The following is a 16,211-nucleotide window of genomic DNA, read 5'->3' as shown; positions in this document are numbered from 1 at the left end:
CTGTGTGCGCTCCTGTCCTGACTTCCTTCAATAATGAAGAGCAATTGGAAGTGTAAGCCAAATAAACGCTTTTTCCCCAAACTTGCTTTCTGGTCATTGTTTCATTGCAGCAAGAGAAACGCCAAGTAAGACATTTCCCTACAGCGCCTCACTCCATGACAGTGCTTGCTCACCAGCGGCTCCAGTAGTAATTACTCCCCTCCCTTCTTCTGTTGGCACTTCTTTCTCGTCCTCAGAGATTCTATGGACAGCTCCCACCCCAGCTATAAGAACTACAATCAAGAGAGCTGGCCATGCCCACAGCCAGAGAAAGATGGGGCAGAAAGAGGATCACTCAGTGTTCCTTTGTTCTGCCCTCGTCTGTATGGACCCCATCTCCTCAGAACCGTTTTCAGCCCCACCCCACATGTACTCTAGACCCTGTACCCCTAGCCCCGCAGCTCAACCCAGCCCCAGCAACGTTCTGGCAGCTGGGCTCATTATCTTTGCAATCTGACCTGGGTAATCTCCAACAGGGCTGGATTCTTTATAACTGATCCTTTCCACCTGGGCCCTGGTCTGCTTACATGCTAAGCCTCGGGAGAAGAACATGAATTTTCCCAGGCTGTGAGACTGCCAGGCAGGAGCATCACAGAACCTTAGTTTCACACCAAAAAATGTTGTGCACCATCCTTCCACTTTGCAAGCTTCTCTGGGGCTGGGATTACCTGATCCTGGTCTCCTGGCCTCTGATTCTGTTCTTTTGCCTAATGTATCCTGTCCTTACAAGGACATGGGTGCTGGCCATGTGGTAACTCAGAATTATCATTGCCCGCACTCCATTCTTGCCCCTCATCCCAGAAGGGAGTGCCCAAGTTCTAAGGATCAAGTGCTTTACAAGCCTGGTCGCCTTACCTTTAAACAAGGCCAGCCCTACCCCCACATCGTGGCCACCTTCCCAGGAGCAAGCATCTGGGTCTGGAAGTGATTGGCTGGTCTAGTCTAACCCAGCTCCTTATAAACTCCTCCAGGTCAGGAGCCAAAGGCAAATATGTCCCAAAAGAGAGAAGAGGAGTCTGTGGGGAATACATGAGAAGATACCACGCTGCTGCTGGTAGGGCTACAGGGTCCTGGCTCAGGATGGGGTGTGAACATGCTAAAAGGAATGTAGCAGCAGGGGCCAGGTGGCCCAGGAGATAAGGTTTTTTTTTTTTTGGTTTTTTTTTGTTTGTTTGTTTTTGTTTTTTTTTTTGGTTTTTCGAGACAGGGTTTCTCTGTGTAGCTTTGCGCCTTTCCTGGGACTCACTTGGTAGCCCAGGCTGGCCTCGAACTCACAGAGATCCACCTGGCTCTGCCTCCCGAGTGCTGGGATTAAAGGCATGCACCACCACTGCCCATCCAATTTCTTATCTTGAGTCACACGTAATGCCCATATGATTTAGACAGGTGGGAACTTTAATCAGTCTCTCTTTTCCATGTCTTCACAGTCTAATCTCCCTCTCTTCCTCTTCCTCTTCCTCCTCCTCATTATCTCTGTTCCCCTGTCATCCCTTCCCATACATTTCCATGAGTAGCCCTCTTCCTCTCTGCTCGTCCCTATAGCCTAAGCAGTACCTGATCCTGTCCCACTCTTCCTGGAAGTCCTTGTTCCTCTCCTGAGCTTAATATAAATCAGAAGGCTGGGGTTGGAGAGTGCTTGCCTAGCATAGAAGATGCCCTGGGAAGGGGAAGGGAGGAAATATCAGTGATTAAGAACACTGACTACTCTTCCAGAGGAAATGGGTTCAATTTCCAGTACCCACATGGCAGCTCACAGCTGTCTGTAACTCCAGTTACAGAGCTTCTGACATCCTCACACAGACATACATGAAGGCAAAACACCAAGGAATATAAATTAAAAATAAGTTAAAAAACAAAAACAAACAAACAAAACAACAACAACAAAAAAACAAAACCAGAGGGTCCTAAGTTTGGTCTCCAATTCTGCATAAGCCAAGAATTCTAGAGCACACCTGTAATTCCAGCCCTCAGGGCTGAAATTAGGAGGTTTAAAAACTTAAGTCATCTTTAGCTACACAGCATAAACACTGCCTCAAAACAACAAAATGCACAAATTATGATCATACAGAAGAATGAATATTAACTAAAATGTTACTTAGACTCCATTTTAGAAAAGGAAGGGGGTGGGCTGGGTGTGGTGGTGTGTATCTTTAATCCCAACACTCAGGAAGCAGAGGCAAGTGGATCTCTGAGTTTGAGGCCAGCCTGATCTATAGAACAAGTTCCAGGACAGCCAGGGCTACACAGAAACTCTCTCTCAAAAAAAAAAAAAATCAGAAAGAAAGAAAAAGGGAGAAGGAAGGGAAGGAAATAAGGGAGGAAGAAAGGAAGGGAAGAGAAAGAGAAATTAAGAAAAAAAAAAGGAAGAAGAAAGTGAAGGGAACTAGAGAGAGCTCAGCAGTTAAGAATGTTCCTGTTCTTCCAGAGGACCAGTTCCTAGCACCCATGTCTGGTGGCTCACAACCACCTGTAACTCCAGCTATAGAAGAGAAGATGTCTTCTTCTGGCTTCCGCAGCCACACACACACACACACACACACACACACACACACACACACACACACACCTTCCCCTGGATCCCATCTGTTCAAGGTCTCTCTCACCTGCACAAGACTGTGCACTTCCCAGCTCTAACCATCCCAGTCTCAACTATATTCTCGATCCCTGGTTTGGGGCCTGGAAACCCCATTTGGGGTTCATTCTTTGTTCCTGCTCTGAAAAATCTTGTTTCTGCTGGGAAGGCAGAACTTGAACGCCCAGGCTGAGTAGCTGGTGGGCCGACTCTTCAGACCCACAACCTTCTCATATTGTACTGGCAAACTGTGCCTGCCATCCCACAGCCCATTGGACAGGAGCTCAGCAAGTGATCAGGCACCATGCTGGCCAGATTCTGATCTCTCAGCTTTTGGATTTCCAAGTTCACCCTTCTCTTAGTGTACCATGTCCATGGAAGAGCGGGGATGTTGGAAATATGTAACTCAGCATCAACCTTGTCCCACAGTAGTCCTAAGATTCAGGTGTCCATGTTTTGCCAGCTTACGATGATTCCTCTCTGCACCAGGCTGATTCTACCCCCATCTTGGCCACTTTCCCAGGCAAGGAGGTGGCATCCAGGCTTGGCAGGGATTGGCAGGCTTAGAAAGGCCCAGCCTCCCAGCATCCAGAAGCCAGGGACAAAAGAGTCCCAGAAGAGGAGAGGCAAGGTATGGTAGATTCCTGTTCCTGAGAGGAAGTGCCAGGCTGGGGGTGGTGATAGTGTAGGGACCTAGTCTGGGATAGGGAAGATACAACCCGAGGCCAGGGCAGGGCAGAAAGCCAGCTGGCTAAGCATGGATGCCACAAGGAGCCAGCTGGCCTTGGGGACAGTAGTTTCTGAATAACTGAACCCCTGGTTAGTTTTGCATAATTTAGGGAGGTCTTGACTCCAGATCAATCTCTCTCCTCTTCTATGTTTTGCTAGCCCTGGTCCTCCCGCTCCTTCCCGTGCCCCTCCTTCCCTTCCTCATTTTCCTCTCTACTCTTATAGACCCTTCCCCTGCATTTCTCTGCACCTCGCCCCTCTTTCCTGCTCTGTCCTCTGTCCAGTGTCTCTGGAGATGCCTGCCCTTCCCTAGCCCTCGGTTATTCACTGCTCATTTATCCACCCCGCAGGATGTCACAGCTGAGCCTGTCCTGCCTGGGACTGGGACCTGAGGTGGTCTCCCCATGGCAGCTCCTACTGCTGGCTGGGGCCCTCTGGCTCCTGGCCCGAATTCTGACCCAGAGCTATGCTGCTTATGGGAACTACCGTTGCCTCCATGGTTTCCCTCAGCCCCCCAAACAGAACTGGCTTATGGGCCATGTGGGCATGGTAAGTGTGGTGTCAGGATGGGTGGGGGTGTCAGAATGGATGGTCTTTTAGGGTCCAGGAACGGGGCTCACACTGCTGGGGTGGGTTAGCTGATGGTCTTGGGTATGCCTTCCCTTCTCACCTCCCTGTGCTCCCACCCCAGTCTGCTCTGGCATTTCCAACTGTCTTCCTCACACTGGAGGATACTGAGTTCTCAGGGTAGGAGACACAGAGTGAAGACCCCGACATTTCCTCAATGTCTGCTTGTTGGATTTGAGGCCTCCCGGGGACTGTAGCAGTTTCTCTGTGTGAGCCCATCTCTGTCCTATAGTTCTCTAGTATTGATCTTTGATCTCTGTCCCTAGCTGCACACAGGCAGGGCACAGCTGGCTACAGCAGAGCTGCAGGCTGACTCCCCACCTCCCTTCCTGGACCACTTCCTCCTTATCATGCTTTTCTTCCTTAAGATAAATGAGTGGGCCCTGTTGTGTTACCTGGATAAAAACTGTCCACTCCCCGCCCCCCCCTGGACCTTCCTTGACCCCACCCTTTGCCCACACTTTGGACTTTGAATCCCATCTGATCTCCCATTTAGGTGCTTCACTTGCAAATGGCTCAGTGTGGGCTATGTACACAGGTTTCAGATGTTCTGAGGCTGGTGGGCATCTGGTGTTGGTGGGTGGGAGCTGCTTTCCTAATGGAGACTTGGAGGTCACTCCTGCTCCCCTGGAACCTGCTAAGGCTGGAGGTCCCTGGTATGTAGCCCTTTGCCCAGGGGAAGAACTGGAGACCTTGTGGACTAGCCAGGACATGAAAGGTCCATAACCTCACTTGTCCACTGGGCCTGGAATGGACACTTGGGTCTTGGGCATGGCTCTGGGAGGAACAAAACAGAGAGAGGCAAGGGTTCCCTTTATCCCTGCAAAATCAAGACACAGGTTCACTTACAACAGAAGCTGTGTCATTTCCAGAGGCTGCAGAAGGGACCTCTAATGCTCCTGGGAACGTGACTTAGTTACAGTTTTCTGGAGAAGTGGAACAAATAGTATACACACACACACACACACACACACACACACACACACACACACAGAGAGAGAGAGAGAGAGAGAGAGAGAGAGAGAGAGAGAGAGAGAGAGAGAGAGAGATGGAGAAGTGACAAGGACATTCTGAGAAATTTGTCCAAAAGTGGTATTGTCATTGTGCTGGCCTCAGAGTCTACTGACACAAATCTACTAGATGTAGCTCACTGTACACCTAGACTATATAGTACCAATCATTGGAATATAAAAATCTGTACATCATAGTGCTATCCTCAATATTGTAGGTGATTTGTTATATCATGGTATTTATACAGCTGAGTGTATCTAAACATAGTAATGTATAGAAAAAATAATAGGCAATTGAGATTTTTTAGCTTCATTGCAGCCATAACAGATAAGTCTGTGCAGTCTGTCTTTGATAAAGACTTCATTATGCAGCACATGATCATGCATATACAGTTATGTATACATACATACATATCTACACATATATGTAAAGTAAGGTAGAAGAGAGAGGGGGTACATTGCACTATGGAAATTGGCTTATGTCTTTATGGAGATGGAGGAGTACCTCTGTATGCCATCTGCAAACAGGAATCTGGGCTGTGAGCAACTCAGTCTTAGAACAACAGTGTGAGAATCCAGGGGTGTGTAGGGGCTCAAGTGTAAATACTGGAGAGTTGTGGAATAATCTTTTTGTACACTGTGAAGATGTATCACTTAGATTGGTTTAATAAAAAGCTGAATGGCCACCAGGCGGTGGTGGCACACACCTTTAATCCCAGCACTCGGGAGGCAGAGGCAGATGCATCTCTATGAATTCAAGGACAGCCTGGTCTACCACATGAGTTCCAGGACAGCCAGAGCTTCAACACAGAGAAACCCTGTCTCAAAAAAACAAAAACAAACAAACAAAAAAGTTGAATAGTCAATAGTTAGACAGGATTTTGGATGCAGAGAGGACACTGGGAAGAAAGAGGAGATGCCAGGGGGTGCAGAGCAAGGCAGATAGGCACTATGAAGATGAGAAAATAAAGCCATGAGGCAGAAAGTAAATTAATAGAAATGGGTTAAGTTAAGTTATAAGAGCTAGTTAGAAAGAAGCCTAAGCTACTGGCCAAGCTTTCATAATTAATAATAAGTCTCTGTGTCATGATTTGGGAGCTTGTGGGTAGGACAGAGAAATACTCACAACCACAGGAGCTCAACATCTCAAAGACCAGAATTTTGATAGCTGATGACAGCAGAAGATGGGTGCCCCAGCTCTGGAAAAGGGATTAAATTTTCCCCTTCTCTGCCTAATCTCTCTAGATCTTCAGTGGGTTCAATGGTATTGTCTACACTGTCTATTGATGCAAATAATAATTCTTTTTGAAACACCATCACAAACACACCCAGAGGTCATGTGCATCCCTATCTGGGCATTTCTTAACCGTGACTGTCCCCATATTGCTTGCAGGTAACTCCTACAGAGCAGGGCATGAAGACATTGGCTCAGTTGGTAGTCACCTACCCCCAGGGCTTTATGATGTGGATGGGTCCCATCCTCCCCATCATCACTCTGTGCCACTCTGACACCGTCCGGTCTGTCCTCAATGCCTCAGGTACCCATGGGAGCTGGTGGCAGTGGGACTCTAAGGGCTTCCACTCCCTAACCACATACTTCTGTATGGCTCCTGCAGTGGTCCAGTCCCTCCTCTCTTCCCTGTCAGCCTCTCTCTTCTCTTCATGGTTTCACCAGCTCCCATGTGACTCTATTGTCTGAACTCACCTGGATCTTGGTGTTCTGGATTTTTATGGGTCTCCAGGTGTCTTCAACCCAAGGTCCTGTCCTAGAGGGAGTCAGTTATTGAGATAGAATTTGACAGGGACATCCCTAACCTTGTGTTGGCAAAGGGAGAGGGGCCCTGGCAGCTAAGTGGAGAGATGTGGTCTCTGCTAGAATTATGTGCAGAGGCTTCCTGGAGGAGGAGTTGTTCAAGCTATATCTGTGGGCACAAGTAGGAATGTTGAAGGCAGGGCCAGGTGGCTGTAAGAGAATCTGGTCTCTCATTTCCAAACCACCCAACTCTGCTAAGTTGGTCTTTCCACCTGTCCATTTGGTTGATCACCTTATGTTGATTGGTATCTTGTGAAGACCCAGAAATCTCCCTAGGACACCCATCTCAGCCTAGCCCCCTTCTGCATTCTCATCTTCCCATATTGGGACATACCAGTGTAGTTAGAGTTTTCCTGCCTGGCCCAGTCAGGACAAATCTCTCTTACCCGCCAGCCCCACAGTCGCTCAGACCCAACCAATAAAGCACACAGAAACTTATATTACTTACAAACTGTATGGCCGTGGCAGGCTGCTTGTTATCTACCTTTTCTATCTTAAATTAACCCATTTTTGTTAGTCTATACTTTGCCACATGGCTTGTGGCTTACCAGTGTATTTATATGTTGCTTCTCATGGCGGCGGCTGGCGGTGTCTCTCCCCAGCTTTCTACATCCCAGAATTCTCTTCTCTCTTGTCCCGCCTATACTTCCTGCCTGACCACTAGCCAATCAGAACTTTATTTACACAGAGCGATATCCACAGCATACCAGGTTAAGAAGGGAAAGAGAAGAGTCACCACAGCTCTGTCCCTTGCCGGGCACGAGCCTAACACCCACTGGCTGCCAAATTATTTCAATTATGTCCTGGAACTTGAGCATCTAAACCAACTACTCCACTTTACTCTTTAAAATACTTGTGGGAGGGCATGTTTGTGGATGTGAGTGCAGGCATGTGTATGCATGGCACACGTGTGGAAGTTAGAGGGTACCTTGGATGTTGATCCTTGCCCTCCACCTTGTTTGAGACAGGGTCTCTCATTGTTTACTCAAGTATATGCACACAAGTTGGGTAGACCTCAGCTTAAGGGGCAGGTGGAGAACCCTCTTGTATCTGGCTCCTATTTTACCGTAAGAACACAGGGATTACACACGTGCTGCCAAATCTGGTTTGGGGGATTCATACTCTGGTCCTCAGGCTTGTGAGGCAAGTGGTTGTATCCACTGAGTCATTTCCCTGGTCTAGACCACCCCACTTTCATGGAACCCATGCTCCTTACTCCATGTGGCCACTATACTGGCTCCAGCTTGCCCATAACTGAGGTTTCTGTGATGCCTCTAGCTGATAATGTATCAGTGTTTCAGGCAGGCAGACTGGACTGTGGCCCTGATGCTCCCACATCTTTCTTACCTGGACACACCCTGTCTTATGTCTGATCATGTTGCTTATTTTGTGAACATATTATGTGATGTCATCTGTGTGGTCACAGCTGTTGCAAGTTTACATTACATTTCCATCTCCTTTCTTTTGCATTTGTGTTTGTTGCAACTGGGATGCATGATAGTGTTCATGTCTGGGCTTAACTTCAGATCAGAATATTTGAAGCATGGCAGGTTCTGAGAAGCTATCGGAGATGGCCTTCTTATCTTGTTTTTCATCTCTGGGCCCTCTTTGGGGCAATCTGAGGTCTGGGATCCAGGGTCCTTCTGAGAAATGATGAATACTTTATCCGTGTTGTATCTAAGGCAAGGCTTTAAGAACCTTTAGGTGAGATCAGTGGGTCACAATCTGGGTCACATCTGGTATATTAATGGAGCTTTTGCTTTTTTGCAGACACTGTTTTGCTGCTCAGTCCAGGCTAGCCTCAAACTCTGGATTTTTGTGCTTTAACCTCTTGAGTGTTGGAAATGACAAGAACCACAATGCCTTAGTAACTTTTCTGTTGCTGTAATAAAATGCCATGACCAAGGGAACTCATAGAGGGAGAGTTTATTTTAGGTTATGGTTTTGGAGGGAGAGTCTACCATGGTTATGGTGACAACAGTTGAAACTAAGGATCACATAGTCAACTATAAATGCAAAGAAGAAAGAGCAGTCCAGGAGTAGCTAGCGTCTATGAACTCTCAAACACCCGATGCAAGTGAGGCATTTCATCCAGCAAAGCAACAGCTGTTAAACCTCCCTAAACAGTGCTTCCAGCTGGGGACAAATATTCACGTACACGACCCTCTAGGAGACACTCTCATCCAAACCACCATACGTAACCGTCCTCAAATCTTGTCAGCAGCTTGTCTGAGGTATACACAGAGGTCTGTCAAATGATCTCTGGTCTAGGTATAGCATGAGGGGTCAAGATGTCAGGGTAGTTATGTGTCAGGTTAACCCTTATGTGTCCATGTGATGTGTCCCATATCTGTTCAGGAAATGTCAGATACCTAGGGTGCCTAGATGACAGGGACCTAGGTTCCAATAAATGTCATGGAGTGTTGTGATGGGATCAGGTACGGAAGGCATGCTAGACTATGTAGAAGCCATGTGAAGTGGTGCTGCAGCATAATGTAGCATGTCAGGCTGCACCTTCGTATTACCTGCTGCTACTGCTGCTGCCTGGTCTTGTCTTCTCTCATTTTCAACTTCATTTTGCTTCCTCTGTCCTTGGTTCTCTTCATGGCATGTGGACTTTGGAGGGGAAGGACAGACTCCTGGGAGGGATTCCCACCCACCTTCTGCCCTCACCCACTCTCTGACTCCCAACTGTCCTTGTTCATGTCAGCTGCAGTTGCTCTCAAGGATGTGATATTCTACAGCTTTCTGAAACCTTGGCTGGGTGAGTATCTGCAGGTGAGGGGCAAAGGACCCCCTTAGGGGTCAGGGAAAGGTCTACTCTTGCCTAATACTATGGCTGCTCCATCAGGGGACGGGCTCCTGCTGAGTGCTGGTGACAAGTGGAGCCGCCACCGTCGCATGCTGACACCTGCCTTCCATTTCAACATCCTAAAGCCCTATATGAAGATTTTCAATGACAGCACCAACATCATGCATGTGAGTCCCTGGAACCCTCGTTCCCACACCCTGGCTATTTCTGGTTTTGTGTGGTTGGAGCATAAGATGAAGAGGCTGGTTCTGGGTCAGGGGTTTTGATTAGGCAGGGTCTCAAGGAGCCAAGGTCTAATCCCAGTCCTCTCTCCTTCTGCCAGGCCAAATGGCAGCACATGATCTCCAAAGGCAGCACCCATCTGGACATGTTTGAGCATGTCAGCCTCATGACTCTGGACAGTCTGCAGAAATGCGTCTTCAGTTTTAACAGCAACTGTCAGGAGTGAGTCCTTGTTCTGGGCCTCAGAACCTGGGTCATGAACCAAAAAGAGGGAGGACTGGCCAGGAGGACTAGAGTGGCCTCACTAGAGGAGATGATTCAGAACCACACTGAAAGACCTGAGAAAGGAGAAAGTGATTCTTCCTCCCAGGAAGTAGGATTGTGTCAGTAAAGCCACAGAGATGAGGACAAGCAGAACTGGTGGGATAGGAAATGGGGAGGCACCTTAGAAATAAAATTCAAGGGATCATACGGCCAGTGTAAGGCAGGAAAAAATGTACTTTAAGCCTGTGTTCCAGGGAAACTATGAAGGTGTTCGTGCTTGTGCTAGTCATATTTCCAACAGTGTGGCAAAGTACTTGAGAGAGCTTGAAATGAGGGCAGGCTGATTCTGGCCTGTGGTTTCAGAAGCCTTAGTCAATGGTCGGTCAGCACTTCACAGCCAGGAGCGCCTGTTAAAAGAGTCTGACGCCTCATAGCATCCAGAAACAGACAGAAAAACAAAGACATGGACAGACAGACTATCCATCAAGAATGTACCTAATGTCCTAAATTCCTCCCAAGCCCCCACATCTTGAAGTTCTATGGCCTTGAGTATTCTACAGCAGAGCTGGAGAGCTGACACTTGCAGTGACCCGAGTTTGATTCCCAGCCCCCACATGGAAGTTTACAACTATCTGTAACTCCTGTTCTAGGTGACTCAACACATTCTTCTACCCTTCAAGGGCACCAGTGTACATACGTACATCAGGCAAAACACATAAAATAAAAATAAATAAATACTTTTTTGAGACAAGGTCTCACTATGTAGCCCTAGCTGACCTGAGACTCACAATATAGACCAGGCTGACCTCAAACTCAGAGAGATCTACCTGCCTCTGCCTCCAAGGTGCTGGGGTTAAAGTCATGTGCCACCATGCCCAACAAAATAAATAAATAATACAGCAATATTTAAATAAATAAAAAATTTTAAATAAATATGTACTATATAAATAAAGTTCTAGAATACACACACACACACACACACACACACACACACACACACACAAACACAAACACACACAAACACACACAAACACACCCCTTAGGGAGTTAATTCGAAATTACAGCAGAGCTGATGATACCTCCTTCCTTAAACTGTTCATCTAGTTTGGACCTCAGTCTTTTCCAAAAGAGCCCAGGGTTCAGCTCACCTATCAGTATCAATGTTGCCACTGTTGACTCATCTAGTGTCCTTATGACAAGTCAGTATTGGCAGCTGTCCACACTGTGGTTTGGGAACTTAGGGTGTGGAGGCAGCTCACAGAGATGTGATGAGTTTGTTGAGAGCTGAATCTCAGGGCTCATTCCACTCTTCTTCTGTGGCCAGTTGTTCCTGGCCACTACATCCCCAATGGCTCCTGGCTGCTGCTAAGAAGCACACGATTCATGTATTTTAAATTGCTGTCTCCTTTGTCCAAATCCTGAAGGAAGTCTAGTGAATATATTGCTGCCATCTTGGAGCTCAGTGCCCTAGTGGCCAAAAGGCACCAACAGCCTCTGCTGTACATTGACCTGCTGTACCATCTCACCCGTGATGGGATGCGCTTCCGTAAGGCCTGCAACTTGGTGCATGAATTCACTGATGCTGTCATCCAGAAGCGTCGCTGCACCCTCCCAGATCAGGGTTTGGATGATTTCCTTAAGTCCAAGGCTGAGAACAAGACTTTGGATTTCATTGATGTGCTGCTGTTGATCAAGGTGGGCTTATCAAGAAGCAGGATGAATATCGATGCCAAATGTCAAGTCAAATAACATGAGCTTAGGCACTGTGAATTCATGCAGGGGGGTGGGGTTGGGAGAGACATGGCATGCATAGGCATATTTTAGAGATGATCCTGGAATACACACTTTATGAGACTGCCAAGGCTGAAACTTTAAAGAGCCTAAGCACTTTACAGGTTAGTACATCACTGTATGGCATTTATGTCTGCACACACACACATGCTTACTACTGCCTCAAATAAATAATCACAGCAGCCCTTAATTAGTCATGGCAACAGGCACAGCCAGAATAGCATGTAGCAATGGCTTTTCCATTTTTTTCCCTTTCCGCATAGACTGACATTTTGTTTTATTGTGAAGACGAAGTGTTTAGCTGTATATGCCGAAGGGTTTACATCACAAAGAAAGGGCAGTGCATTATCATCTGTGATTCATGTAAAATAACAAGTACACCTGAATCTAGTTACCCTCGAGGTGGTAAATAGTGAACCTCAAGTGGTAAAGAGGGAGGGAGGGAGGGAGGGAGGGAGGGAGGGAGGGAGGGAGGGAAGTGGGGGGAAGAAAACTTTGTTCTGGAGTTAAACAGGTTCTCTCCAGGGCAAAGTCTGTAGATTTGCAAACCATGTTGCAACAGGTAAGATAAGGTTTCCTGGATCTAGCATTTTTGAATATGGATAGAAGTCTTTGGAGTAAAGATTTACTTCTGATTCCCAAGGCAAGTTGCCATACAGTCATCCTACATAGCAAGTCACTGTTGGTTTCTCATAAATTTCTCATCAAGCAGAAACATGGTGACATTTATGTATGGGTTGTTGGATCTTCCAACTGTGAGCAACACAGAGATAGGATAACCAGCAGAAAACCTGGGATGTCCTGATTATACCAATAGTAATAGCCAAGAGAAATGCAGTGGTGAATGGCCTTTGGTTTCTGGCTAAACAGATCTTTTGAAAAAATGTCATAGTTTAAACAGAAATTTTCAGAACTTCTGAGATTTCGTGGGTCTTGCTTTGTCTTCAGGATGAAGATGGAAAGGAGCTGTCAGATGAGGACATCCGGGCAGAGGCTGACACCTTCATGTTTGAGGGTGAGGGTCCCACTGTGGGACTAGGGAGGAGGTAGGAGTTTCTCCATCTTGAGACTTGTTGGGAGGACCTGGAATTCTACCCTTTCCCTTTCCCATCCTTTCCTGGACATCATAACATGGGTGCTGTCCACTCAGTAGTGCTGAAGCAGTGCAGAGACACGTGTTTGTCTGTCCCTCAGGCCATGACACCACGGCCAGTGGGCTCTCCTGGGTCCTGTACAACCTGGCGAGGCACCCAGAATACCAGGAGCGCTGCCGGCAGGAGGTGTGGAAGCTGCTGAGGGGCCGAGAGCCTGAGGCGATTGAATGGTGAGCGCAGGTCTCTCTGGACATTCCTCTCTTCTTGGCTCTCCTCCTCAAGCAGGAGTTGAGTCACTCTTTTTGATGACTTTCCTATGTTTGTTCTTGGGCACAGAATGTGAGCCCAGAGGAGAGACCTGCTACCAAGGCTGGCTAGCAAGGAAGCAGTTGTTGGCTTTGAAACAGAAAAAATTGTGTTGCTGAGAGAACAGAGATAAGGAAAACTTAGTGATATTTTGCATGTGTTCAGTGAAAGTACTTCCCCTAGTCTCTTTTCTTACCAACAGATGTCTTCTTCTATGAATCTTCTCCTGTACCCTAGATCTTACTGTAGTGCTATGTTCAGGAACTCATAGATGATATTTGGGCATTAAAGTGTGCTGGAGCTAGAGACATGGCTTAGCTATTAAGAGTACTTCCTGCTCTTGAAAAGTTTGGCTACCAGAATCCACATCTGGTAGCTCATAACCACCAGAAACTCAATTCTAGTGGATCTGAAGCCCTGACCTACACTCATACACACACACACACACACACACACACACACACACACACACACATACACTTACAAATAAAATGGCACACACTTTTAATCCCAGCACTCGGGAGACAGACAGGAGGCCCTCTGGGTTCCTGGTCAGCCTGGTCTACATGGCAAATTCCAAGGTAGCCAAGGCTGTGTGGAGAGTCTCTGTCTCAATAAAATAAAACAATATGGCAGTCCATGTGCTGCCCGGGGCCCCTGGGTCATTTGTTCATTCAATCTTCCCTAGGAAAGCCCTCCTATGGTAGCTTTCCCACCTGTTTTGTGTTCAGCTCCACTGTAGTTCCAGAGACCAGGGAGGGACCAGGCTAAGGACTAGTCAGAAGGCTCCAGCTTGGCAGGAAATCAGTCCCAATTTAGAGCATTTCCTAATTCTCTACACTGTTCCAGTTACCACATATTTGGTCCACCTTTGTGAGAAAACATTTCACTGATCCGCATGGGCTTCCAGTCTCTCTCTTGCTCCTTAAGTAATAGTTCAAAGGGGGGGGGGGGATTAGCTCAGTGGTAGAGTGCTTGCCTAGCAAGCACAAGGCCCTGGGTTCGATCCTCAGCTCTAAAAACAAAAACAAAACAAAACAAAACAAAAAAATAGTTCAAAGGGTTTCCGTAGGGACGACCTGAACCAGCTGCCCTTCCTGACCATGTGCATCAAGGAGAGTCTGCGGCTGCATCCCCCGGTCCCTGTCATCTCCCGATGCTGCACCCAGGATGTTGTGCTTCCAGATGGCCGTGTCATCCCTAAAGGTGCACATGGGACAGAGAAGGAAGGTCCAGGGTAGACAGCACAAGCTTGTCGGTACAACCCCCTCTTCTCCCTCAGGTGTCGTCTGTCTCATCAGCATCTTTGGGATTCATCACAACCCATCTGTGTGGCCGGACCCTGAGGTGCTGCCTGTCTTACCTCCTATTTTCCCACATCCACATCGTGTGGTAGGGGAAGAGGTGTGGCTTTGATCTGGGAAATCAGACCTCACCTCCCCGAGAGCACTCCGGACTCCATCCCTGGTTGTACAGTAAGGTTACTCATCTACCTTGGCTCAATGTCTCCTGCAGGTCTATGACCCCTTCCGCTTTGACCCTGAAAACATCAAAGAGAGGTCACCTCTGGCCTTTATTCCCTTCTCAGCGGGGCCCAGGTGAGGGCAGCGGGCTTGGGTTAATGGAGTGGGGTCTGGGGCTGACAGTGGAAATAGTGAGGAGTTGGGACGGTCTGGTTCTGGGTCTCCTTCCTGCCCTCTACTCATGTTATTTGCTGAGGTCTGGAGAGTAGGGGTTGGAAGGTGAAGGGCTGCTGTTCTGTGCTCAGTGACCTGCCCTGGTCTGAATTGGGCGATGGGGCTGCTGCAAGAGCTTCGGGAAAAGCATATACCCAAGCGCTGTCCCATGCGCATCACGGTCCCTTGTGGCCCTCTGGCTGATCAGGCGCGGCAGGGACCGGGTCAGATTGGGTCCTTCGGTGCCTTGCTGGGTCCCGGCGCAGTCACAGTCCCCACCCCGCCCTCCCGCAGGAACTGCATAGGACAGACTTTCGCCATGAACGAGATGAAGGTGGCGCTGGCGCTCACCCTGCTGCGCTTCCGCGTCCTGCCGGACCACAAGGAGCCGCGCCGGAAGCCGGAGCTGATCCTGCGCGCAGAGGGCGGGCTGTGGCTGCGGGTGGAGCCGCTGAGCCGGGGCACGAAGTAACCCTACACCTGGCCTGGGACCACCCTACGCACCCAACTACCTCTGCGGATTCCAGAATAAACAGAGCGGTCACCCATACCCAAACCTTACTGAACGCCAGCAGGGGTCGCTACGGATCCAGTGCGTGGGTGAGGGAGGTCGGCTGGTGTCTGAGCTAAAGACCCTTTCTCTAATTGACCACAGGTCTTTATAGAGAAGGTGCATTCTCCTTCAGCCAAGCTGGACTGCTCTCTGGATGTAGGAAGCGAAGGGGAGGTTAAATTTCAGCTCCATTTCCACTACTTTGACCCCCATTTTAATCTCCTGATAGACTTGTCTCTCACCTCAGAATTATTTTTTCTGGAGGGGTGAGAATAAATTACTGTGTTTATTCAGTCTAAAGCCTGGCATTTTTTAATTGCACCCCCCCCCCCAAGTTAGGGTCTTATTATGTCACCATGAGCAGTCTCAAACTCCTGGTCTTAAAGTAAGCTCTGCGTCGGCCTTACAAACTGACACTACAAGTCTGTGGGTCACTGTGTTAGGCTCTTCTGGGGTGTTATGCAGTGATGTCTTCAGGTTTTTCCCTAGTAAGAAAGAAAGCGAAGGATTGCGGGTAATTAATGGGTATGGGGGTGTTGGAATCCACTCCTATTGCACTATGGACGAGGGCTGTATCTGGAGATGTCCCTCACAGTGGGGTAAGCTTAATGATAAAGCCCTTGCTGAACATGTGGGAAGCCCTGTGTTCCATCTCTTCACCCTAATGCTCCTGCATTTAATACAAAAGAACACAACGAAACAA

At 48.0% G+C, this 16,211-nt stretch overlaps 1 protein-coding gene across 1 annotated transcript; it reads left to right on the top strand.

Annotated features, from left to right (window-relative positions):
• The first annotated feature begins 3,206 nt into the window (after positions 1-3,206).
• On the top strand, positions 3,207-15,725 carry LOC118571682 (leukotriene-B4 omega-hydroxylase 3). The gene is made up of 13 exons (XM_036170894.1): positions 3,207-3,242; positions 3,691-3,889; positions 6,371-6,515; positions 9,501-9,554; positions 9,642-9,769; positions 9,925-10,046; positions 11,513-11,783; positions 12,828-12,894; positions 13,074-13,203; positions 14,352-14,485; positions 14,562-14,626; positions 14,795-14,877; positions 15,250-15,725. The coding sequence occupies exons 2-13, from the start codon at positions 3,692-3,694 to the stop codon at positions 15,425-15,427; spliced, it is 1,575 nt and encodes a 524-aa protein (XP_036026787.1). The 5' UTR covers positions 3,207-3,242; position 3,691; the 3' UTR covers positions 15,428-15,725.
• The last annotated feature ends 486 nt before the right edge of the window (positions 15,726-16,211 follow it).

The sequence above is a fragment of the Onychomys torridus genome, chromosome 21 (assembly GCF_903995425.1).
Source record: "Onychomys torridus chromosome 21, mOncTor1.1, whole genome shotgun sequence".
NCBI classification, from domain to species: domain Eukaryota; kingdom Metazoa; phylum Chordata; class Mammalia; order Rodentia; family Cricetidae; genus Onychomys; species Onychomys torridus.
Note: the sequence above shows the minus strand (reverse complement) of the source record. Positions and strands in the feature narration are given on the sequence as shown.

Bases quoted from the DNA above. Each gene is read 5' to 3' on its own strand.
- LOC118571682 (XM_036170894.1), top strand. From the start codon at position 3,692: ATGTCACAGCTGAGCCTGTCCTGCCTGGGACTGGGACCTGAGGTGGTC. The intron at 6,516-9,500 runs GTACCCATGGGA...TGTTCATGTCAG, and splicing joins GTCTGTCCTCAATGCCTCAG to CTGCAGTTGCTCTCAAGGAT. The intron at 14,878-15,249 runs GTGAGGGCAGCG...GCCCTCCCGCAG, and splicing joins CCCTTCTCAGCGGGGCCCAG to GAACTGCATAGGACAGACTT.